The sequence below is a fragment of the Parasteatoda tepidariorum genome, chromosome 7 (genome assembly GCF_982258835.1).
Source record: "Parasteatoda tepidariorum strain Cologne lab strain chromosome 7, Ptep-v5.0, whole genome shotgun sequence".
Taxonomy (NCBI): Eukaryota; Metazoa; Arthropoda; class Arachnida; order Araneae; family Theridiidae; genus Parasteatoda; species Parasteatoda tepidariorum.
The window spans coordinates 2,883,568-2,911,412 of NC_141761.1; the positions used below are offsets into that span (position 1 = coordinate 2,883,568).

The window sequence follows — 27,845 nt, forward strand, 5'->3', positions numbered from 1 at the left end:
GCTGGAATGTGAAGATGTAAGCATTTCTACAATTTCTGAAGTATCATACGTACACGCTTGCTGAAAACGAAATATTCAACCTGATTCTGACATATACAGGGTCGGATTATTGAAGGGTTCCGAGAGAGACAAACAATACATACAGTACTGGACGAACATACATAGTTGAAATTATAAAATAAATTTTATAAAATCCCTGTAACTGCAATCCTTTATGGGGTATTTCATAATAAAAATGTCATAGTTTAATAATCGTTTGTAGAGCATTTTATGTGAGACAAATCTGTTAGAGAGAGAAACATAACTCTCCATTTAACCAATTCTTACCTGAGCGAAAGCCTGAGAAACATCTCAGGCACCGAAGTTAAGTAATTTGCATTTCATTTTTGACAGAAGAGTTAAAGTCCTTAAACCAACTGCATTATCAATTGCTTATAGAATTTTATTGCTAGTAAATGCATTGTAGCATTTTAACATTTTTTTCTGATAGAAACATAAAGGAAAAAAGAAATATTTAGTTTTATTGCTGTTCGTAATAGGGAAAGGAATTATGTGAGAGGAGTTGAAAAACCAGGAGCAAAATAGGGAAAATTAAAAAAGAAGGACGAAAATAGTTCAATATTTTACTGAACGTTATAAAGTTGCTCCATGTTCTTGGAAGTAACTTCTAATTATGAAATAATTAGCTTCATATTTAAGCAAGAAATTTGCAAAAAATTATATCTCGTTATAGAAAAATTGATTTTTTAATAAGTCATTCATGAAGGTTGCTATATTTTTGAAACATTGTAGCATTTTTTTACAATGTGAATTAATGAAAGTAATTATTTAATGATTTTTTTTTGACTGCATATAGCGCAGATTATAAAATTTATAAAGTGAACGCAATGCAAAGTGACGTGTAAGTAAAGTGCATATGCACTAAATGGAAGATCAAAAATAAAATTTAAAGGAAATTACGAATAATTTTTAAAAATTTTAATGAATTGAAACTTGAAGATAGAACCACCCTTCTACAAAATAAATATGTTTCAAAATGAAATGGGAGACTTTTCTAAAATTTATTTAAAACAAGGCTTAAAAAAATTTAAATTTTTACAAAACTTTTGAAGTGATGCATCTCTGAATTACAACAGATTATAAAATACTTTGTTGCATGACAAACCAAGCTTCTGTTTTAAATTTATTTTTAAATCTTTCTTTCTGCTTTTATAGACTAGTGGCGGATCATTAGGCATAATATATACCATCATGTCTGCTGTACTAATATTATTAGTATTCCCATCACTGACTCTGTTTTTTTTTATATCACATCACATTGTTGATAACGAAGGCCCAACTCTGACATACTGCTGTTGATACTAGTACAGATAATGGGAACATAAGAAACTTAATGATTTTGCTGTATTAGATTTTCAACTCTCAAACTGCCAATTTCTTAAGAGATTTGCCATTGCAGATAGTTTTTTAACTTTTTTTTCTTTGATCATTTTCAAGAAAAAGACCTACTGCTGTTTCATTTGAAACCAAATATTTTTGTTACATTCAAATACGCTATGAAAAGGAACCTTTTATCTTCTGCTGTCTGATCAACAAAAACATATGTTCCAGGAAATGGCAAATAATCAAAATGGAACAGATACCTTCATAAAGATACCTCCATTTTTACTGCATACATCGTACTGTTCTCTGTGGGCTGTAACTTTAAACAAAAAACAACTTAAATTTCCCTTGTGTCATTTTGATTGAGTTTGTTACATTTATTAAGCACTGTAAAATTATGTATACATGGTCACAATTATTCTGAGTCACAAACTTGAACCAACATTTTGAGGAACCGAAAGCATGTTTCTGAAATAGAGTCAAGATTATTCATCAAATGCAAATGTTCTCAAGGTAGATTGTCAACTAATTGCATATTTTCAGAACATTTTGCACTAGGTTATAAATATCTACTGGAAGTAATACAAAGAATATTGTTTACTTAGGCAAAAGTTTATCACAGAGAGAAAATAGATCTGGCTTTTGCTATCAATCAGATACTATAAATTCAACAAAGATTCTAAATACTTCCTTTGAAGAATAAATGAATCTCTTACAAATTGTTGGATGGCGAAACGAATGAAGTCTTGTAAAATGTTAGCCTGTAAAAAAATTCCTAGAACTCTTCGAAACATTTTAAAAGTTTTTGACACACTTCAGGCCATGCTTAAACTAGTTCATTAACTCATGTGTAAGACAGCACTTTTTTATATCAGGCATTTCAGAATGCCTTTGAATAAATTCTATGCATCATGTTCCTTAAAGCAGGAACAGTATTGAAGACAAGCTTTCTTTATCAGTTCCATTTCCTCTTTAGCTAAATATTTCATTTCATATCATTGAAATTTTCAGTAATTAAGCGAAGCAACTCTTTTCACCTGTAAATATTAAAACAAGTTTTTTCTTATCGTGCATTCCATTAAACTTTTAAACCCATGCCTGCCGATTTCTCTAAAATTTACTACCATCTGCCTTTGCTTCTTTGTCTTTGGTTATTTCAATGAAATTTCATTCTGCAAGTTCTATTTTCATTTTTAATTGCCAAATAATCTTTTTAGCTTTAAAATACGTTTCCATTTCGAAACATAATAATCAAATTCATTTAGATTTCAACAGCTGCTTGGTAGCTATCAAAGTCTGCCATACTTAATCGTGATTATAAAGATTTCAGAATTTTGTTTTCCTGGATTTCTGAGGGATGTAGGAATCTCAGGAATTGAAAAAAAAATCGATTATATAGCAAAATTCAATAACAATCTTTCTAACAGGTCTATATTACAACATGATGTTCAACCCGTAATAACAATTGCTTTAAGTACCTATAGGCAGACAGAATTTAATAATGCATGAAATAAGATCGTTAATTTACGCATTTATTACCTGAAATCACTCCAGAATTATCGAGGCTCTCATAAATAAATTACGTACGTATTGGTCATACAAGATGAAGTAATTGATACATCTTACTAAAAGAACCAGTGTCTGCTTACTCGAGTTGAAGAGAGCCATTAACCATAAAGCCCATCTTGACATTATATACTAATTTAAAAATTAAAGTATGATATTTTAATTACTCTTTTCTTTATTCAACTACCTTCCTTAGCGACTCTCTACATCGAATCCTTATTAAGTATCTTAAAGACATCGGGAACTTCTCAAAAATTTTAATCGGAATTCTAAGATAGTCTTAGTATTAGGCATAGCTATATAATTGGCTCTTGCACCAAAAATTGAAACTAACTGAACTATTTCTGATCAAAATAAACTAGCTTTGATGACTAGGTAGATTTTTGTAGGTTATTTTCGTTTAGCCTGCCACCTACCTTGCTAACAATATGCATACCATTGAACAAAAACTCCATAAGGTTATTAATAAGAATTTACGATGACAGATTTAAATAGTTCTTCAGTAACAAACCCCTCATTTCCGTAATTCATCCAGATACGCATTAACGATTTCCAGTGCTAAATGAAGTGTTGAGCATTATCTTTGATTTAACATTTTGATCATACGTTGAGTATCTACGAAGATTAATTATTCTCAAAGTATTAATCACACATCATAAGGTGACAATTCAGTACTAATAGATAACAATAGATCTACCGATCAATTGTTAAGTCAAAACTTGATTATTATCCCACAATCTCTTCATCTGCTATAAAGTTAGTTTCACTTAGAATATTTAGAACAAGTTGCCAACTTTTCTTAGTTTCCTTATCGTTTAGTAAAAAATAAATTTTGGTTAAGATATAAAAAGTTAAAATTATATCGAAAAGCTGTCCAGAAAAGGTGGATTTTTTTAGATAAAAAGAAATAAAAATCATTAAGTTCTCTACTATTTTAAAACACCTATCACCAGAATATAGCTAGTTAATAGGCAAAGTTATCACCAGAATATAGCTTTGAAAGCTAAACTAATTTTATCTAATAAGCTAAAGGAATTCTTTTCTGATATCAATTTTAATTCGAAAAATATTTTAATTTACCCTTACAAGAAATCACGAGCATGGCAAAATGTTCCAAGGTTTACCAGTGATGAAGATACAGGTATCAAAATTGTGCTACATGAAAAATACAATGAAAATAACATAGAAATAAAATAAATTTAGATACATAATACATTTGAAGTAACCGAAATTCTTCAGGAATAGAACTATTGTTTTTAGTATTCATGGTAGTTATTTATCGAAGTTAATTTACATGGATATTAAGGCAAAACATAAGATATTTTTTTTAATAAATTACTGTACGATAAAATGATTAAAAATTTTTATTTGGAATATAGGACCATATCAGGGAGAAGATTTAACTTAAAGAAGGAATATCTTATAAGCAAGCACCTCACTTTTCTTAAAGCATAATATTTGGGAAAGGTTTTTTATTTTAGCATTCCACGTGCTTCGTTAAAAGTTCGATGAATAAATTATTTTAAAAGTTCAAATCTACGAATAATGTGCAATACAGTTTATTAATAATCGTCATATAGCATTGAGGAGGCTGCACATGATTGTATATTCTGATGTATTGGTAAAAATTATAAATTTATAGAACTGAGCAAGCAGTTTTTGAAACATGCTACACATGTATGTCAATGTGCAGCTAACTCTACATTTTTTTCAAGGAATTTTCCCACGTTATTTTTGTTGGAAATGTCAAAAAAATATTATGTACAAAATTCAAATGATAATTATGTGGTTTACCAGTCCAAAAAATATGGAAATTCAAAAAAGAAGCATATCATGAATCAAAATAAATAATATATAATCTGTTGAAATGATGAAATTGAAATTCCGTGTTATGTAAAAAAAGGCTATAGCAGCATTAGTTTTCATTTGAAATTTTATAATACATAATTAAACTCAATTAAAGCTAAAGTGAATTTTGACTAAGTTTGGAGATTTCTCTGATTTGGTCTATCTTGCTCGACAACTAGAAAAAAAATTTCATTCATATTTTAGTGCATTTTGTCAATTCTAATTGCATAGCTTCACTTCTTGTTCCATTTTGTCATTGACATAATTTAATGCTGCAACCTTTAAACTATGTGTTGTTAAATTCGGAATTTGTCCATTCTGAAACATTTTTAGGTAAGCTTTTGAGTCATCTGTATGAAATAAAAACGAGAAATTTGCTCCCTATAAATCAGGAGCAAGTGTATTTGTTGTGAGAAATTGGATTTTCTAAAATCCATTACATGTCTACCTTGCAATTTGAAAAGAGTATCAGTTAAATTGTTTTTAAGGTTTTCCATCCTTTTGATAGAACTTTGCTACTCTAACAAGCAATCTATAAGATGACAGTAGTGATTTCAAAGAATCATTGATTAAACTTTGAGATAGAATGGGATGGTCAAGGTGATATTTTATATGGGAACAAAGTTTTTACCATTCCAAGACTCCATATGGCAAAATTACTAGTTATCCACCAACCAGGAATTGTAGTTGAAAGTGACTAATTCTGACTAGATTAAAAAATTCAATTAAGATTAGAAATCAGTTTAAATGAAATTCGTAAGTTAAAACAAAAAGAAAACACTTCATTACGTATAAGTTTAAATTGCAGACCCATGTCAGTGTTACCTTTTGAGATGACTTTATTTGATGTAAATGATGCTATAAAAACTAAAAAAAAAACATTATAGATACGCATGAGTATTTTGACACTGAATATTACCACCGTGTAATAAACTGGTGCACGTTTCTTCTGTTAGGGTCACAAAGTCCTCCGAGTTCCCATGACAAATTAATACCTCTGGGGGTACTCATCTAGGAGCTCCCTTTTCTTCTGAATTGAAATTAAAATTACATGGTTACGGAGTAGAACATTTGCTGTCTTAAACCCAGAATTGAATCGACTGCTCAACGTCGGTTATGAAATAAAATAAATGAAATAAGTATTTGAGTTTGAAAAATACTGAATTTAATGATATTTTTATGGGAAATCTGAAATTACGATGTTTTTACTAACCCCTAAAGTAGGTTACAAAACTGAAATATTTGATATATCAACATTTTAAGAGAAAGAGAATACTTTTAGATTTTTAACAAGTGCTTAGGGTGTATTATTCACAATGATATTAGTATGGCAAAGACTTTATCTTCCATCACCTGAATTGACAGTTTTGCAATCCCATAGAGACCGACTGGGCAAAAGGTGCAGTCCAATCTTACAGATCTCCATTTTAGTGGAATTAAGTGAAAATATGTTCGAATAATCTATAGGAATCTAGTGGACATACTAGCATGAAAATGATATGCATTAGACTGTTTTATTTTTTTTTTGACTAAGATGCATATCAGCTAATATTAAGTCATACTTTTGATTTGTTTTGTACACGATTCAAAAAGGAGAAACAAACTCTTTGGCTGTTATTATCCTGATCTTGAGTCTCTTCTCGGTTGCCCTACATTCTTTTCAATTTTGTTCAAAACAATAGGACTAGATTCATTGCTTCAAAATAATCATTATAACTTTTTAACGTACTGACTGGCCATTAGTATAGCCACTCTAGATTCCACAATAAATTTCAACCAACATAAAATAAAACAAAAATATTTTTATTAAATGAAAACAAAATATATAATACAGTATTAAATATAACTACATGGGGCTAAAAAGAAAAAGTAAATTATTCTGGTTGAAAAAATCAGAACAAGCCTGTCAACATTTTATAAATAAATTTAATAGTTCTTTTTTACATTAATTTCAATTCTTTTCTGAATTATTGCTCCAGCATTGAATGATAAGTTGACTCTAATATTCCTTTTCTTCAAATTGAGTGGAACAGGAAGAAAAAAAACAGTAATTGATATACATTATAATTACCAATATCCCAGAGCTGATAAAGTAAAATTTTGTTGTTAATTTTATAGTTTTAAAGAGAAAAAAGTGGATATATATAATCTGGAAACTTCTCAGATGCTGTGGATGTAGTTTTGTTGTGACAAGCGGTATCTAACATAAAAGCTTAGATTGTTCTTTGTTTTCATCAAGCTTAAATAAAAAAAATTGCTTAAGAGCATAGCGTTGATTGCGAGTTTTTGAAGTTTATGTTGACGAGTGGATGCCAGTGCTTTATCTAGACTTTCATTTTATATTGGGTTCAATGCATTCTGTATTTTAATATATGACAGACGAAGTATAAAAGTTAATAATGTCATATTTCTACATAATATAATAAATGTACATTGTAATTTCCTGTCAAAACTTCCTTTAGATATTGTTTCGAGTAGTTTTTATATTGATTTTATAAGTATCACTAATATTTACTCATATAGAATTTCTTCATCAATGAAAAATCTTTATGATCTAGAAAAGTTTTATGCTCAGAATTTTTACATTGAGTTTTTTTTAATGCTTAGTAATAAATAAATTTTTATTCTAAAGGAGGACATTATTTTATGTAGAGTAAAAAAAAACTTAATAAAACAAAAGTAAAGTACAAATATGGTTTTCAGTTACAGTTTCAAAATCCTTTCTCAGTGTCTGCAGACGAAAATGACAGGAAAAAGTTAAAAAAAGGTGATCACTTACGAAGTGATTTCCTTAAGTAAACTGAAGAGGAAGATAAATAAAAAAGAAAGACATTAATGAACATCTATGAGGGATTTAATCTGGAACCCTGGAATGCCAAAGATAAAATTCGGATAAAATTCCAAACTTTGAAAAAGGGTGGGATACTAGAAATATCATTAAATAAATTATAAGAGTCATTCAAAATGTGGCAAAGATTTCTAGAAGTAAGGGTTGGTAGATGAAGAGCAGCGTTGAATGATTTTAACAACAGAAAACTTATGATTAGACCTCCAGCTATTTAATGAGATGAAAGATCATTCACCATCCCGTTTTTGGTCTAATTTTTCATGTTCTTTTCGTTGAAATTTAAGGGTATTATGCATAATTATATGCAAGATGGACCTTGTGGAACCATACTTTCATTTCAATTCAACTTGCACTGAAAAAAAATTTGATAAATATCCTAACTATTAATTTAAGTTATTTGTTTACGGGCTAGAAAGCAACTTTAAATTCGAATTTACTCAAATTCTCAGAAATTCGGGGACTGATTTTCGGATAAAGTAAAACAATCGACTTTATAAACTTTGAATTAGACAATTTTTTGGATGGTGTGATTAATTCCCTTCCATTTATAAAATCTTTTAAATTCATCTTGATTAGAAATCGGACATTAAAGCTCATTTGTTTTTATGAGCAATGAATCCTGTATGCAAATAACTTCTTTTATTAAGAAGTATTATAAAAATAAGATAATGCTCGACTAAGGGGATGATCGACATTTTTTTCTTGTTAATCAGCAACATAATCAAAAGCTACCGTGTAAAAAGAGTTGCACTGTCATAGGCATGAGAATTACCTCTGAAAGTTACACAATGTCTATATGTGCATATTTAATACAGATGCTCCATTTGTCTTTCTTAAAACTGCTAGCACTAAACATAGAAAGATAAATTTGATTTAGCACATAGTAAATAATACTTTTTTTAGAATTATTATTGGATTTAAGTAGATTATAGAGGGTGGAATATTTACTTCCATTAATGGCAATTGGTTACCCTTTTAGCCGCTTTTAATTGTTCGCTGTTAAACATATAAATGGGCGATATATACGCCTTTTTTTACTAAAACACTAGACTGGTGGAGATGGTATCTTCCGTAAATTTTTCTTCATCGAATAACATCAATATTTTAATCCATTATTAATGGATCAAAATATTGATATTATTCGATGAAGCATTTTCTTTCATTTCTAAATAATTGTAAGCTGCAATTTTCTAAATATGCATTCACTAGATTCACTTGTATCATAGTATTTGTTCAGGCAGTGGAGAAGCTTAAAGAAATTTAATAGTCCTGTTATCTTCTACTAAATTCAGTTGAATATCAAATTATAGTTATAATAGTTTTGGTGAAGTGAACTCTTAACAGCTCAATATTGATTATAATGGTAATTGTTTCTTACTCTTCACCTTGGAAGAATATTGGGAACATATAGGCATTCAATTAAGGAGTAGAAATATTCAAGCCCAATTTATTTCATTTTAGAAATAGACACATCCTGACTCTTACTTGCTCAAAAAACATCTTAATTAAAGTGCTTGACGTGGCATAACTACCACTACAAATATTAAATACCAAATCAATAGTATATAAGGCATGTTAATTTGTTTCTATTTAGAGGTACCTTTTGATAGATGAAGGTTGACATAGTCTGTAATTAAAATCCCACATTTGACATAGAAAGTGTTCACGCTTTCTCTCGCCTCTCCTTAAATAATTTTTGCATTTTCTTTAGCTTGACAGCATAAATACTGAAGTAACATGTTTTGTAAATACAAAAACAGAATACGATCAAGCGAAGTTGAGAAAAAAAATTACTATACTCAAATAACAAGATATCTACACTTTTTCATTATATTATCACTGTAATATTGTACAAATATCACAAGACTTGTAACGCGTTTCATACTTTGCTCGGCATTCTACCAAACTGATGAATATGCTTACGCAACCAATCATTTACAAATGGAAATGATCCATTTCTCCTCTCAGTCTGGGAAAGAAAGCTCAAAAGCATCAATATATTGGATAGCATAACTATTTATCAATGTATGTGTTGGAAAATATCCTGAATAAAAGTTACTGTCTTATAAACATACACCTTTTTCTTTAAAGGGGAAATTCTTAAAAGTTTTCTGTTTCAACATTTGTGTGCTACGTTGATAGTTCTATCAAATAACTGTTTCGAATTAAAAAAATAATAAGCAATAGATGAGTTACTTCATCGGCTTAAATAGCTTTGAGAAGGGCTGCACATGATTGATATTATGGTAAATATTAATAAAAGACGGTTGCCTGTCGGTGGATGATGGTCGGTAGGTAGATGTGGCGGTTGCCTGTCACAAACCTGGGCGGGTGCCTGTCACAAACCTGTGGCGGGTGCCTGTCACAAACCTGTGGCGGATGCCTGTCACAAACCTGCGGCGGGTGCCTGTCACACACCACTCAATTTTTTCAGCAGTCGAGTGCTGAGGAGATATCAAATATCAAAAGTGTTCCGAAAAATTAGTTAGCGAAAAAATTAAGAAATTCTCGAAAGTTTTTTTAATAACTTTTAAAACTTATTTCGATATTTTCGTAGCATATTTGTAGTTTTTTCCTCAAATTAACGAAAAATCAAACGAACCAAATTAGAAAAATAAAAGTTCGCAGTTTTTTGCTTTTAATTTTACTTTAGTTAGAATTAGATAGCTTATTGGGTCAATATTCTGTTGAAGGAATAAATAATAATCAATGGAAATCCACTCTCAACAGCAATAGAGCTTTAGGCTAAACAAGCTTTCCTTTTTGCTTATAACGATTGGAGCAAATGTCAGAAACCAGATAAATAATAGAGCGTAAGGCAGCAATCTTTTGTTTAGGAGGTCAATGGTTACCGATTAACAGAAGTGAGAAATTCATTGCAATTACGAATAAGTAAAGTAAGCATTTTTCGTAGTGTAGACATTTTAATGTAGTGAGAAAGCTGTCTTTAAAACATATGACTTATGTATGATTTAAAAGGCAAAGACTAAGCCACTCTTGCCTTCTATCACTTGAACATTCCATTACCTTCCATCGTCTGACTAGAAGTTGTAGCTTACTCTTTCTATGAGAGACCCGACTCTCAAAAAAGCATGGCTACCCACCTCTACAGAGAAAATATGCCCTAATGATTAATTTCTGAAGATAGTGGGCATTCTTGCTTCAAAATTATCTACATTAGATGCTTAAGCCGTTGCCTTTTTTAATTAATATACTGCTCTGAAGTATCAATGCTATTATGATTTTTTCTCACAAAACGATTCAAGCATTTGAGGGACAAATTCATTTCCTGCTTTTAGCTTGATCTTAAATCTTTGCTAGGGTGACCCATTACATCACAATCTTATCAAAACAATAGGAATATATTCATTGCTTAAAAAATAAATGTCAATCTTTAACCCAATGGCTGCCACAGGATAGTTATTTCTCAATCTAGTCATCTTCATTCAACATATAATAAAACAAAATTGTTTTTATTCGAAAATAACAATACACATTTACATATTAAAATATTACCGCTTGTGGTTAAAAAAAAATGAGTGAGATATAGTGTGAAATATTTTAGCTCAGTTGTCAAAACATGCCTGTCAGCATTTTGAAAATATGTTTATTATTTCTATTTTATATTAATTTTGGCTATTGTATAATATGTTGGCTCTAATATTCTTCCCTTTTACATTGGTACAGAAAATAAAGGAAATTTAAAAAAATGTACTAAATGATGACTTGGAGAACAGTTAGGTGGAGAAATTGATAACGTAATAACTAATAGCTTACAATTAATTAAGTAACACTCTGTTGTTTATTCAATGCTATAAAGATCAAGAAAAGGACATTTTCTGGAATTTCTAAATTGTTGTGGATGAAGTTTAGTTGTGATAAAAACCAAAAGCTTAGATGGTCCTTTGATTTCAGCAATTTTTTTTTAAAAACGAAAATTTCTGATCAAATATATTGTTGGCACATTTTGATAATTGATATTTATTTTGACAAATTGATATCAATGCTTTAGCTAAGCTTTTCTTTTACACTGGGTTCAATACATTTAGTATATTTATACCATGACAACCCAGTTACGTAACATAAATAATGCATTTTTTGAATTAACTTAAAACTGCAACATTATAATTTCCTGACAAAACTTCCTTTAGATGCACAATTAATATAAAAATTTCACGAAACACTATGAATGAGTAATAATACTTACATAGGATTATTAGAGGAAAACTTTTAATTCTCTAGAAAAGTTTAGCACTCAGATCTGTTAAACTAAATTTTAGTTAAATCATTTTAGTTTATTTATTTACTAGCTGTACCTGCTCACACGTTGCTGTGATTAATGATCAAATTTATACAATACATCAAAATGAAAATTAATAATAAAATTATCCCTACATATATGTCACTGAATATAACAAAACATAAATGCATAGTTGATGGTAGAATAAACATGTTTCTTCACTTGTGGTATTAAACAATACATCATGAAATGAAGGATATTTGATGATTGATGGTGAACTTTATCTTAGTAGTACTTGTAAATATATAATATTTTTTTTGTTTTCCCATCTGGTGCAAGAACAAATAAATTTGATGGTTTTCCAACTCGTGAACACGCAACGTACAGCTGTCCATGTGTGAAGCATGGATTTATCAAATGCAATCCACATACTTGCAATGATTGTCCCTGTGCTTTGTTAATGGTCATTGCAAAGGCTAGTCGTACAGGAAACTGTAGACGTTTGAATTCAAATGGAGTATCTGTTGGTATCATGGGAATGCGTGGTATGAGTTCATGTTCTCCTTGGTGTTTTCCATTTAAAATGGTTGCCTCAATTATGTTATTCATCAATTTTTTTACTGATAACCTAGTCCCATTGCATAGTCGTGGTGAATTTCTATTTCGTAGAAGGATGATTGGGGAACCAATTTTCAAAGATAAAATATGCGGTGGCATTCCTGGTAGATCCAATGAATTTAAAAATTCTATTGGATAATTAACTGATTCATCTTGATTGACAACAGTATCTATGGATTTATATGTTGTTTCTTCATCAGGTATTTCATTTTGAATTTTGCAGTTTATTAAATTCACATCAATGTTTTTGGCTGCCAATATAGCACGCTCACTAACCCATTGATTATTTTTATAATTCTGCGATAAATTTGGAAAAACTTTTGCAATTAATTCATCAGTGGATTTTACAATGTAACAAAAGTTTTCTGGTAATGTAATACAGTGTGTGGATTGGTCCATTTCCATTTTACCATTCCCAATGTCTAGCAATTGTATTGCAAATCGTTCGGAAGATTCATCTTGTTGTAATTGAATACGCATATTGATCTTTAAGGATATTTTCTCCACATACCGCCATAATACTGATGATTTGAGACATGCATTCAATTCATCTGCTGGTGTTGAACGGGGTATAATTGGTAGAGTTTGTCTAAAATCACCAGCTAGCAAAATGAGTGCACCACCAAAGAGCAGCTCATTTCCTCTCAAATCTTTTAATGTGCGATTGAGTGCTTCCAATGATTTCTTGTGTGCCATAGTGCATTCATCCCATATTATAAGCTGACATGATCTTAGCACTTTTCCCATCCCAGAATCTTTGCTAATATTACATGTTGGAGTTTCGATTACCTGCACATTTAATGGCAATTTCAATGCTGAATGTGCTGTTCGACCACCGTCTAAAAGAGTTGCTGCAATACCAGATGATGCAATAGCAAGTGCAATATTATTTTGTGATCTTATAGTTGCCAGAATAATTGAAATGAGAAACGTTTTGCCAGTACCTCCAGGTGCATCTAAGAAATATAAGCCACAACTCTTGTTAGATATTGCATTTATAATTGTGTCATATGCTGTTCGTTGTTCTAATACCAGTTTCGGCAGATTAATTCGAACAAATGCTAGTAATTCATTAACATCGAAGTGCGTTTCTCGTTGTATATCACGATCGAAAATGCCATTACCAGATCTATTTGGAGCAATCATTCCCAATTCTGTCAGTGATTTGTTGGCTATTGTCAAACATACATTCTCAATTAAAATCAATGCTTCATTGTATATATTTGATGTAAAATGAATGTTGGGATTAGCATTTATTCTACGCATGCGCTACAAAATGTCTTCACTCATATAGTCTTTATATTTTTCCCAAAGATCCTTTGGATTAGCCGGAAAACATGTAGTTAGTATGATGGAAAATAGTGTACGTATCTGTGGTGGTTGAGCTGTATCAGAAGCATCAGCGAGTGAAATATCCCAATGAGCATCGTTTTCTAAGAGACTTAATTTCTGGCAAGCCTCACGAAATGTAGCGCACACATGGCCATTGACTGCTTTTAATTCTTGGAAAGATGTTGGTCCACGAACATTGATTAATAATAATCTCAGGTAAAAGCATTCTGCGTTATTTGGATGTACAGTGTACAGACGACCCAATGCATCTGTGGAATATAAATTTAGATGTCCTTGTACTGCTCTACCTTGTTTACGACGCTGAAATTTTCTTGTTGATGTATTCCACGTAAAATAAGTTGGTACTTCAGAGTACAGTAGTGTCTTTGCAAAGGTAACATTTCTACATAATGTGAAAAATTCAGTTAATGTTGTTGGCGGTGGTGACATTGCTCTTGCGCGTACATTTTCTGATGTAAAATACACACGCTGTCCATTTTCAAGATGTACTGCTAAATGAACAACCGTTGGATATCGCTCATGAATGGAAAATGTTAAAATACGCCATACAGCCTCATTGCTACTTATGTAGCGTCCCAGTTGATATTGGGTGACTTCATCGTTAGAAGCAGTTGTATTTTCCAGTGACTACACTGCCATATCGCTTCCTTTGTTCACATATTTGCAAATATATTTTATAGCTTTTACTGAATTGCAGTACTCAACATTTATGTGCGCGTAATACGTTTTTAGAAGTAATGGAGAATATGGTACTACCCAACGATTTTCAACATCAATAGTATTGTTGAGTACTTTTAGTTTAATGGATTTTCCACCATCTTCGGTAGATCGTCGTCGATAGAGTGGATATCCATCATTGCCTGTAATAGTTTCAGCAAGTAACTTTACCGCTTTGTGAGCATACCGCTCAGCATACCGCTTTGTGCACTTTCCATCTGACATGCATGGTGAATTATTATTTAGTGAGCCACAAGGACCGTGAATCATATTTTTTGAGACAATTTCGTGCAAATCTTTATCAATTTCAATGTCTGGTATTTCTGCAGAGATGATTTCATCAATTCTGTTTGGTGTTATCTTTTCCATCATCCATATTAAAATATGCACATGTGGTAAACCTCTTTTTTGCCATTCAATGGAATGCATCCAACAGCGCGTCTCTCCAAATACATGGTGTTTGACAATAAAATCCATTAAGGACTTTAACTTTTGTTTAAATACACGTGCAAAAATATCCTGACGATCTGATGGCGATTGTCCAGTTAATAGAAGCTCCTTTATTTCATCCCATGCTGGGTTGCATGTAAAAGTGATGAAAAAATCTGGACGACCATATGCACGAACATACGTCATTGCATCTTGTGCATATTCATGCATGTGTCTTGCATGTGCCTGTATGTGTGGATGGTAAAATGACTATTTTTCCAATTTTACTGAGATTGCCATCATTTACAACTGCATCACGTAAATGGATGTACTCTTCAGAACGCAATTTGTCTTGATTTAGTTGTATGTAGAGGAGTCTTTCACTTTCTATTTTTGCATACATGTCAACAATGTATTGATGAAATAATTGTCTGCATTTCAATACATGATTATCAGCATTCTCACGAATCATCATTCGATGTGCATAATAATGCATAGCACTGACCTCTTTGTTAATGTCCACATTAGTTGTAGGATTTCTCATATTAATATTAAAATGATATCCATCCTCTCCTTGCCAAAATAGAATGGGATACTGTAATGCATCATACGAACGATGCGTTTCTGATACTTTCTGGACTTCACCATTTCTACGATGAAGAATTATGTCGCGAGAAGTAAATTCTTCAACTATGACAATTGCCACTTCATCAATCGTTGGTGCGTTGAATATTCTTTGATGTTGACCAACAGGTGTTTTATCTGCTTTTATTATTACTTTGTAATCGTCAGATGGCATTTGTTCAATGGCGGTTTTAAATAATTTAACTAATTCATTATGTTGTTCAAGCAAATTTTGTAATTCAGCGACAATCTCTCGTTTAGTACTCATATGCAGTTGACACCGTCTGTTGATTTGTTCGTCAGTATTTCCCATAAAATATATCTGAAGATATTTGTGATCAGCATTTGGCAAGGGTAGTAGTGATCCAGCATGGTGATAAATTTGCCCTTGCACTTTAAATGTTGGCATAAAATTTGCGCTAACAATATTCGTTGCTCCGAACGATGTCATTTGGAAGCATGAATTGTACTTTCGTATATTTTTCAAAAAATTTTTTGATTGACTTGTTTCACCTGATACTAAAGTTAGTAATGGTTCAGGTGGTGAACGCAAGTTTGGTAACTCTACTTTTCCACCTGCACAGCACATACCTGGTGTTTCATTTTTAAATTTTAGAGCACCACAATATGTACACTTTTTATCCATTTTTCCAATAATTACACTTGGATGAAGACTGTAATTGTAAAGGGGATTGTAATTGAAACCACACAAATTCAAATCAGTATGTATCGTTCGTCTTGTCTGTGTCCCGCGAATTCGATTCCTTTGCTGCCTTGCTTGCCTCTGTTCACTCGTTTCTAATGATCGATCTAGAGCAGTGTGATCTCGCTCTCTTTCTTGCCTAGCTTGTCTCTGCTCACTTGTATCTGAGGCTCGTTCTTCTCTTTTCCTTTTTGCTTGATTTGTAGATCGACCAATGGCACTTCGCTTTGGTGGCATAATTGAGGGGTTAAATAAAACGTATTTCCAGAAAATATTAATAATTTTCATGTATTAATAGTTTATTCTCGTATTAATAACTGCAAAAGTTTTTTGATATCTTAAAAAACAACCTACAAACGTATTACATCCTATAAGAAATAATAGAAGTTGCCATCTTCAGTCATTGTAAAGTAGGAATAATACTGAATTTGATATCACGTGAATAATAGACTCATCATCTGTTTTTGCTCCAAAGAGCTAACATAAGCACAATACTAACATAACGTTAACTTGCGGACTCTTTTGCTCCAATATTGCTTGATAGGTCAGCTCTGATAGTATAGGAGCCTAACAAATTATAACAATAATACAAACAATCTAGCCAATATTACATTACGTCATATTACATTACCAATTAAATGTTATTTTGATATTTTTTGAATTAAATTTGCTTTTGCCTTGATATTTATTAAACAGTTTTCACAATTTGCGATCGCAACGAACTATAGGGGGCGTTGTTGTATGAGACTAATACTTGCGATTTCTATATGAACAGTCATTCAGTTACTCTAGAGACGTCGTTAATGAAGCACGTAGCATTGCAACGTTCCTTCTTTATTGTGGCTAATTAAATTTAAAAAAGAAAAATGCTTGATATTCTTTCTTCTGCAAACGAAAACTAAATGGTATCTCTTTTTATTAGAGAAGGAATATCCAAAACACATCTCCCTGAGGGGGTTTACCTTCTTTAGGTAAATACAGGGAGTCACGCCCCGGGGTACCCTAGTGGTCTATCCTCCCTTCCGTTTCCTCTCCCTTTTCTCCTACTTTCTCCTTTCTCTTCCCCCTTGTCGTGGTTGCCGAATTTACTGGTAAGGGCTTGTCATCTGTGTTCGAATACCACCCTGTTGTATCGAACCCAGATGGGAAGATACCACCCGCGTGTTTGCCGTGCGTGGAGACCCGTGTCCCTGGAAAAGGGGATCCTGGCAGTTGAGGGGCATCTTGGTACCCCAATACACTGCTTTGGCCCGTGCTTCAGGTAAACGGGAGGTGCACATTGGCCTGTGTGCACCAATCGGCTAGTCACAAACGACATCTGTTGGCTAAGGTCAAGCCCGAGGTCACTTACTGGGCAACTCGTTAAGGGTGGAGGCTGCTTAAGTGGTGACTTTCGGGCGTATAACTATTGGCTAGCATCGGTGTTAAATAGCGGATTTGTGGCAGCACTAATTTGTTATTTGCACCCCCTTAGTTGGACTCCGTGGTGGGTGTTGCGGCTGGTAGCTGAAAGTTGATTTAATTTTCTATGGCTGAAAATGAAATGGTGGTCAGTTCCGCACACCAATACAAAAACAGCGGAACACCTTTAGTACCATTTGAACACGCTCAGTACTTCATGATAGCTTTGACAAATCCCACAGTACCTAATACGTCATTTAGTAAAGTTTCTCCATTTTTGATACATAAGGCTCTTCTTTCTCTTCTAGGAGAAGTAGCCTCAGTTAAAAAATTACGTTCAGGTGACTTGTTAGTTCAAGTCTCATCCGAGAAACAAGCTACTACACTGTCTACTTGTACAAACATATGCTCGTTCTCTGTTAATATTACTCCTCATAGAACTTTAAACACCTCACGAGGCGTTATATCACAGTCTGAATTTATCAATGATACCGAAGAAAATATTGTAGAGGAATTGCGTGACCAACACGTTATTGCTGTTCGAAGAATAAAGATTCGTCGAGATGGTCAACTTATCCCGACAAAACATCTCATTCTTACCTTTGCTACTCCAAACTTACCATCTGCCGTCAAGCTTGCCTGGTATAACTGCCCGGTTAGACCATATGTTCCAAACCCTTTGAGATGCTTCCAATGTCAAAGGTTTGGACATTCAAAGGCATCTTGTCGAAGCAAGCCCATCTGTGCCCGCTGTTCTAGCAGTGACCATGCTGATACAACCTGTGAGTTACCGCTCCATTGCGTCAACTGCAATGGTGACCACGCGGCCTACTCCAGGAATTGTACAAAATGGTCACAGGAAAAGGAAATTCAGTCCGTCAAAGTTTTGCAGAATGTGACTTTCAATGAAGCACGCCGAATAGTAACCGCCCGAACCCCACGTCCAGGCGTGTCCTATTCTGCGGCTATAAAGGTAACCAAATGCTCTGTCAGTACGCAAACGAACCTTCCACCTTTGCCTTCTACATCTCATCAAGTTAAAAATACTGCTCAAAAATCGAAATTTAACTTTAATGCACCATCAAACAGAACAACATCTCCACCTCCTAAAAAAACTTCAAAAATTGACAACTCAGAAAAAACCTCACCTTTCCCCAAGCAGCTCATATCAACAAAAATACCCCTAAGTAAAAAACCTGGCATATCTCGGAAGAAGAAAGATCCTAAGTACAATCAGTACGTCAACCAATCAACTTCTGGTGCTCCGAAGAAGATGGATCTTGACGTAGAATTGTCCCTTCACCCTTCCGACGATGAATTCATACTTGACTGATCTTTTTACTTGGCGTTAAATTACAAAAATATCAATCCATTCCATAATGTCTATTAATTTTATATCCTGGAATTGTCGTGGCATAAGAAATAAACTTTCAGATATCAAGGATATTATTCATAAATATCAGCCTGCATGTTTCGCTCTGCAGGAAACTCATTTAACGTCATGTCATAATTTTAAATTTCATAATTACTCTTGCACCCGACATGATTTTGATGATGGAAGTCATCCTCATGGCGGCGTTGCAATTTTAACCTGCAATGCATTACCATCTACTCATTATTTATTATCAACTACATTACAAGCAACTGTTGTCCAAATTCACATTAATGTACTCCTCACTGTTTGTTCAATTTATCTACCTCCTAATACACCTGTGTCTCAAACAGAACTAAATTCATTGATTATACAATTACCTTCACCTTTTATTTTGCTCGGGGATTTTAATGGCCATAGTGAATTGTGGGGTAGCTCCGTCTCCAATGATCGAGGACGTAAAATAGAGCAACTTATACAGGACCATAATCTATGTTTGTTAAACCAAGGCGAGGAGACTTACTTTCATATGCCGACCCATACCTTTCACTCCATCGATTTAGCATTATGTTCACCATCTCTCTTGCCTTTCATAAACTTTTCTGTGAGTAATGATCTTCACAATAGTGATCATTTTCCACTCATAATTTCATATTCTAATAATGTTCCCATGAGTCCTAAACCATCAGTTTTCATACATCATCGCGCTAATTGGCACTTATTTACTCAACTTGCTCAGATTACTGATGCTATGGTAACAGGTAACAACGTAAATGCCGCAGTGAATACAGTTACTTCTGTAATTATAAAGGCTGCAGAAGACAGTATTCCAAAGTCTTCAACTACTCCTCCTCGTCATCGTAAGCCTTGGTGGAATTCAGAGTGTTCTACCGCTTACAAGGAACAGAAACGACTTTGGAGCCTCTTCCGTCGTTCACCTTCCACATCCAATCTTGTAGCATTTAAAAGAGCTAAAGCGTTTGCTCGTAAAGTCCGACGCCGTAGCCAAAGAGAATCATGGAAACGCTATGTCTCATCTACATCATCAATGACATCTCCCAAACAAGTTTGGTCGAGAGTAAAAAAGGCAAACGGCATATACCGCGAATTTCATTTCCCTATATTAGAAAAGAACGATACAGTCTTCTCTGCTCCCATTGATGTATGTAACATGCTAGGTGAGACATTCGCCGCTATCTCTAGTACAGAGAGTTACAGCCCGGTTTTCCAAAACCATAAACTCAACGCTGAACGTCATAATATCAATTTTCACACTCGTCGATCATCTTCATACAATGGCAATTTTACATTTCTGGAACTACAAAAGGCATTATCAACAGCTGCGAACACAAGCCCTGGTCTCGATGGGATAACTTACCAAATGCTCCGCCATTTGGATATTACGTCTCTGGATAACGTCCTGGTTCTATTTAATAGACTATGGACGGAACAGACTTATCCATCATGTTGGCGTGAGGCAATTGTCATCCCCATATTGAAACCAGGCAAGGATCCTAAGGACCCGGAAAGCTATCGCCCTATAGCTTTAACAAGCTGTCTGGGAAAGACCTTTGAGCGCATGGTTAATACCCGCTTAGTATATTTCCTAGAAAAGAACCATCATATACCTGAGTTCCAGAGTGGTTTTCGAAAAGGAAGATCTACTACTGATAACCTTATTGCTTTAGAGTCACGAATTCGTAACGCCTTTGTCCGACGTAACCATTTTGTCTCTATCTTCTTTGATATTGAGAAGGCTTACGATCGGACATGGCGATACGGAATTCTTAAGACACTCTACGATATGGGACTTCGGGGAAATTTACCCATCTTCCTGAAGAACTTTCTGATGAAACGGTATTTTAGGGTAAAATTGGGTTCTACGTTTTCAGACCTCTTCGTTCAGGCCGAAGGCGTTCCTCAAGGCAGTGTTTTAAGTGTCATTCTTTTTATTACTCATGTTTCACTCATTTTAAACATACTACCACCTCATGTATTTGGCTCACTTTATGTGGACGATCTAAATGTTTCATGTTCTGGCTCTGATATGCGCGTTATTGAGCGTCAACTTCAGCTGGCCGTCAATAAGATTTCAAAATGGTGTGAACAAAATGGTCACACACTTTCACCCACAAAAAGTTCTTGCATACATTTTTGTCGATTGCGCAGATTACACAATGATCCAGTTATTTCTATTCATAACGTTAATATACCTATTGTGTCGGAGACAAAATATTTAGGCGTAATTCTTGACAGCAAACTCACTTTCCTGCCCCATATTCGTTATCTTAGAAAACGTTGTGAAAAAACTTTAAATGTCCTACGTGTTCTCTCAAACACTTTCTGGGGTGCGGATCGCATCGCCCTAATTAGAATCTACAAAGCGTTGATATTATCACGCATTGATTATGCTTGTTCAGTCTATGGCACTGCAACTGCGTCAAATTTGAAGCTGTTAGATACAGTGCATCATACTGCAATGCGAATCTGTAGCGGCGCATTTCGAACGTCCCCAGTCGAAAGTTTATATAGTATATGTAATTTATCATCTCTCTATTTTCGACGTATGCAGCTCTGTCTTACATTTTACTTTCGTGTTATGTCATCTAAATATCATCCTCTTCGACAGGAGGTTATTCAATTAAGCTTACGACGATTATATGATGCGCGACCCTCATACACACCTCCTTTTAATGCTCGTATGCGTACAGTTATTCAGACATTCAATTTTTGCGAATCACCATCTCAATCAACCGATCACTTTCTTAACAAACCTTGGATTATTCCATCATATCACTTTTATTCTCCATTTGCTTCATACAAAAAATCCAGTATATCTCCTAGCGTGTATATTCAGCTATTCATCTCTCATCGTCATGAGTATTCTCAGTATGTTTCTGTTTTTACGGATGGGTCAAAATCTCCAGGGCATGTTGGATGTGGAATCATTATAGCTGATCGAACATACAGTTATATCATACCTGCCATATGCTCTGTATTTACTGCTGAAGCTGTGGCCATTCTCATAGCTCTACGACTTATCTCATCTCTGACCGCACGAAAGTTTTGCATTTACTCTGACAGCCAAAGTGTTTTACGTCAGCTGAATAATCATGTAAACAACGAAGCTCACCCTATTTTATGTATCATTAAACATCTGTTAGTTAGTCTTCACAAAAGTGGTTTTAACATTTTATTTTGTTGGATTCCCAGCCATGTTGGTATTTCAGGTAATGACATGGCTGACTCTGCTGCCCGATCTGCTACGACTCCATTAACACTATCAGTCCCAATTTCTGACATGAAGAATTACATACGACAGTTTACTATGTCCTTGTGGCAACAACACTGGGATTTACAAATTGAAAATAAACTGCACACAATTAAATCCACGCTAGAACCTTGGCCTGTGTTGCAATTGCGCGGAGCAGATGTCAAGCTCACCCGTCTACGTATAGGACATACTCGGCTGACTCATCTTCACTTGCTGTTCGGAGAACCGCCTCCTCGATGCGATACTTGTAACGTTTCACTTTCAATTCATCATGTCTTAATCGCTTGCCCATGTTTTAACCAACAACGCCTTACCTTCTTTGGAAGCACGATTTTATATATAAAAGACTTGTTAGATAAAAATCACCATCCTAACATCTTTGCATTTTTACGCGCTATTGGAATTTTAAGTTGTATATAATTGTTTTATACTATTTAGTGTTTTAGTAAATTTACCGTTTTATTGATTTGCATTTGATTAGTAAATTTACCGTTTTATTGACATGCAGTTTTATTGATTTTAATGTATGTAACTTTACAACATTGTTTTAGAATTTTCATTATATCTGATTTTATACGTGTGCTTTACTTGACCTCTTAATCTGTTTTTAAAACCGTGTGTTTGGCGCAGTATGTCCGTTTTTGGACCTTGTGCCACTAAACCCCACATTCAATCAATCAATCCAAAACACATCGGAAAAATATTTGTACATTAACAGAAAAAAATATGTATATTTCTTATAAGAGTTAAAACCTAATGACCGAGAAATAGTATTACTAAATTTAATGATATAACATGAAAGGCCCATTTAAACTTTACATTCTATAGTTTTAAGAATCATATTACTTCAAAAATTAAAATGAACAAAAAGTATACATAAGCCTCAGAATTTTATGAAATTTAATTTTGTAAACAAAGTTTTTTGACAACTATCACAAACGGGTTGATCGCTATAGCCTCCGGCCCCGCACCAACCAACCAAAATCACCATAGTGATATTTTTCCTTCACTTGTTGCTGAGGGTGGCAACGGATGACTGAGATGGGGCCATGTGTTTTAAAATGTAACCAAGGAGTGTGTGTTTAAAAGGGAGATTAAAAAAACTATCTCCTACAATTGTACCATGAATAAATTTTGTTTTAACATTTTTAATAAAATCTTATAACTGAAGCTTTTAAAAGTGTTACACAACAATTTTTATCAAAAAATTTCAAGTTTCAATAAAAATCATTATTTAGAAACTAAGAAACGTAAAATAAAGAATGCTGACTAAACAAAAACAAAAAAACAATTCTTTTTTGTCGCCATTTTTCCTGCTACGAAAATTCGTCTTTGGGATTTACCAAAAACAAAACAAGATGCAATTTTATTTTTTCAGGAGGGAAATATTTTACCGAAAAAACGAAAATGTACCAATTCCCACAACATGAAACTTTATCTTGGTAAACGTACGTTTTGGAAATGTTATTTCATTTGGAATCTTATTTATCAGAGTTTATATGGCGATATGATTGTTTTGAATCTATGCTAAACTCTATATCGGCTCATTTTCCACCGAAATCCGATCGGCTATTTTGATTTTAAATAAAGTGTTTTATTTTATGAATTGTCGCAAAAATTTTAAGTGTAGATTAGCGGCACTTAAAAATCGCCAAATCTGTAGCGGCGGTGGCGTTAATACGTAAGTACCGAATTTTTATTCCATACATTTCTGAATCATATTACTTCAAACATTAGAATATACAAGAAGTATACATAAACACATAATGTTATACCATTTAATTTTTCAAAAAAAGTATTTTGAGAACAATTTTTATCAAAAAATTATAAACTAAAAAACGGAAAATAAAGAATTCTTAGGATAAAAAAACGATTTTAAGAATTCTTTACATTGAAATAAAAATTTTCATATTGTTTCTTTTTTTATTATTCTTATAGTTCTTAATCAGACGTAAAAAACCATTCTGTAGAGAACCATCATCAAATGAAAAAAAAAATATTTACAAGCAAATTTTTTATTGTAAAAATCATTGCACTTACCTGATTTATAATTCCCGGAGAATTCCAAAATGATAAGTTCCTTGTTTGAAAACTTTATTCTCAAATAATAGATACATAGTTTATCCCTTCATTACTTTTAGATAACATACTACACAGCAAAATTTTATAATTGATAGGAATTCGAATATGTAGCTAAAAACAGAATAGCTGAATTCTAGTTGAACTTATTCTTTCAAAACTAAAAAATACTTACCAAGAAAACGATTAAAATTAATTAAGAATCAGCACAAATGGCACTATTTCAAGTAACTTGGATAATTTTTTATTGTTGTTTTCTGAATTATATGGATACAGAAATATATACTATTCCATAACGAAGAAGAATATGCTATAACTATTACAATTCTGTATGTTCTGAATTCATATTTATTCACTGGAATGACGAAAGCAATGTTGACTTCATTTTAATTCGTAATGAATTAGAGACAGAAGAAATGCATTTTACATTAATACACACATCTGTAACAGTATCCGAAATCGGAAGTCATCAGTTGCAAGTTTGTTGATAATAGAAATTAAAAATTATTGAGGAATTTTTCTTCAAATGTTTGGCGTGTTCTGTTCCTGAAAGATTTACTAATATTCTGGAGATTTTTTTAAAGTTCTTCGGCCTTTTCCTTAGGGAAATTTTGTTTCTTATTTGCTGCTAAAAATGGCGTCTGATTCAGTCAATGATTTTGATGGAACTAAATGAAAACGTGATAAATTAATGTCTGATATTTACAGGCTCCCGCTAGACGGCGTACTCGAGCGTTGCGATCGCGAATACTAAATCAAAATAGTTAAGAAATCTTACTTGCTTGTGCTCACCTAATATAAAGAAACTTGCTCGAATTATAATTAAATATTACAGTATATGTAATTTACTTTTCAAAAAGAATAGAGCTATAAGATAGAAAAATCACTCTTGTTATCTTCAAGATATTTGAAAACTGTATCGTTTATAGCAAAATTTAAAACAATGGCTAACTTTTAACCAATCAGAAAATTCCATTTCGATTTTCGCTGATATCGCTGAAACGGCTTGTCGCGGAATGTTCTAATGTCTACAGAAACCTTCCTCGTGCTTTGAACTATCTGTATGCCAAGTTTCATAGCTTTCTCTCGGATGGTTTAGGAGTCTATAGAGGACAAACAGACACACATTCACTTTTATATTATTAAGAGCTGGACCAAAATCTATATATATAAAAGTCGTACAAGATGTACTTAGTTCCACATTGTCTGAAGTAAAAACTAAGGTGAATAAAGCTCAAATAAAAGTACAGAAAACCAATCTTTTAAGCAAACAATCTTCCTCAGTGTCTAAACACAAAATGACAGTAGAAAGGGAAAGCGATAAACATGTACAATAGGGACGGAAGAACAAAATAAAAAAGAAGAGTGATAAAAAAAACAAGAGTGAAGGGGTCCTGATAAAAAGCATAGAGTACGAAAGATTAAATTAGAGAAGTCTTTTAAATCTTAAGAAAAGGCGTGATACTAGCAAGTTATTGAACCTCTTAATGTTTGTAGAGTTTTAAAGAAAGCGGTCATAAAATTGTCAAGCTGTTATTGAAAATGATTATTTAAAAATAAATATATGTAGAATGCATGTTCTAATTTTTGACATATTTGAAGAGCGCTGAAATATAGTTTGAAATAAACTATCTCTAAACACATTACAAATATGTCTATTACTGACATCTGGTTTAAAAACTGAAAAACAAGCATGATTCCGGCATAAGAAATAAATCGTTTTAATCTTTTGAACACCTCAACCCCCGAAATATCACAAAGAGAGAGAAATATATAGAGGGTGGTATTTTCACGGGGGCAAAAGGCTTATTTAAATTATTAGAATTTTTCAAAATGGAATACGATTCCTAGAACTTAAGGTCAGTTAATGAAGTTGAATACTAATGGAAGCAGAACCTATGATTAGAATTCCAAATCTAGAGCAATAGAAGATCGTTTAGTATCCTCATTTCTACAAATATTTCATGTTCTTTGAGTTTAAATTTAAGGGTGAATTTAATTTGCCCAATATACTCTAGACTACACTTAAATAAAATTCATAATTATTCCTGCTAACAATATATCAACAATATAATTTTTTTTATTAACGTATTAACATTATTTTCTTAGGGTTCGTGAAAGTTAGTTGGTTTACACCAAAAGAAACTACTTTAAATCCAAATTTATTTAAAATCTTAAGAGCTGATTTTCGTATAGTAATCAATTTATTCGAAATATATAGTTTCATGGGCATTCTGCAGAAAGAATAAATAGTATTAGATGGATTCCGTGTATAACAGCAATAGAACTTTAAGCTAAACAAGCTTTTCTTTTAGATTATAACTATTTGAATAAATGTGAGAACCACGATAATTAAGTGAGAGTAAGGCAGCAATCATTTGTTTAATAAGTTAACGATTACCGATTAACAGTAGTGAAAAATTCATTGCAATTAAGAATAAGTCTAAGTAAATTTTCTTTCCTTCTTGTTTAAACGTGAAATAAATGCGATATATTGAATTCATATTATTGAGAACATGATCCATGGCCATTGCAATCGACTATAATAGGGGACTTTAATTAATCAAAGTATATCATTTCATAATAACACATATACAGGTCACTTAAAAAAGGGCTGAAAGGATTTCCTATTGCAACTAAGCTTGCAATCATCCGTATTGTTTGGCGCAGCATGTCCTCATCTGGACCTTGCGCCACTAAACCCTACGTTCAATTCAATTCAATTCGTGGAATTGCCCATAAGCTAAAATTTATCATTAAAAGTGAAAGTGTACTGCTCTAAGTAAATGCGAGTAATCATCAATTTCAGCTTCGGTAAAGTCTCTTTTAGTCTTTTCGATGCAATTAGAGCACCAACAATGGGAATGTTAGTGAAATAAAGTTTGCATCAAAAGTTACTGTCATTTGGTATGAACGTACGAAGCTCGTTAACAAAATCATACGAGTTATTGATAGTAAATAAATTCAAACTAGAAAGTCGGGATAAAAATTAAACAAACTGCGTAGTTGATTTATAAGATGTGGTGCCAATATTGGATACAATGGGTCTAAATTGACAACCAAATTTTGATTAATAGGTGGTTAAGTATTAATTTCAGGACTATGATTAGTTTTGAGGAATTTATTAAATTACTTTTCTGGGATTAGTTTGTGTAGAGTGAGCTCTTCACCAAGAACGTCGATCATTCGACGTAGAATTGCTGATATAATTCGCGCTCAACAGTGACTAACTTTTTACTAAATTTCTTGAAAATAAAAACTTAAAATTAAGAAGTATTTACTCAATCTTGTTGTGAGGGTAAAATAAATTTTAAAAACATGAATTTAGAATAAAATTTAATGCGCCTAAAATGAATAAGCTATTGAAAATTTTACAGCGGCCTAGGCCCA

At 32.8% G+C, this 27,845-nt stretch overlaps 2 protein-coding genes across 2 annotated transcripts; both read right to left on the reverse strand.

Moving 5' to 3' along the window:
- Positions 1 to 13,772: 13,772 nt before the first annotated feature.
- LOC147806719 (uncharacterized) lies at positions 13,773 to 14,285 on the reverse strand. The gene has a single exon (XM_087168513.1). The coding sequence runs from the start codon at positions 14,283 to 14,285 to the stop codon at positions 13,773 to 13,775; it is 513 nt and encodes a 170-aa protein (XP_087024639.1).
- Positions 14,286 to 14,483: 198 nt separating this feature from the next.
- Positions 14,484 to 15,209, reverse strand: LOC122273478 (uncharacterized). Its single transcript, XM_087168514.1, has one exon. The coding sequence runs from the start codon at positions 15,207 to 15,209 to the stop codon at positions 14,484 to 14,486; it is 726 nt and encodes a 241-aa protein (XP_087024640.1).
- Between the last annotated feature and the right edge of the window lie 12,636 nt (positions 15,210 to 27,845).

What these genes read in the sequence shown, in the direction of transcription:
- LOC147806719 (XM_087168513.1), bottom strand. Translation starts at nt 14,285, where the DNA reads ATGTCACCACCGCCAACAACATTAACTGAATTTTTCACATTATGTAGA.
- LOC122273478 (XM_087168514.1), bottom strand. Translation starts at nt 15,209, where the DNA reads ATGACGTATGTTCGTGCATATGGTCGTCCAGATTTTTTCATCACTTTT.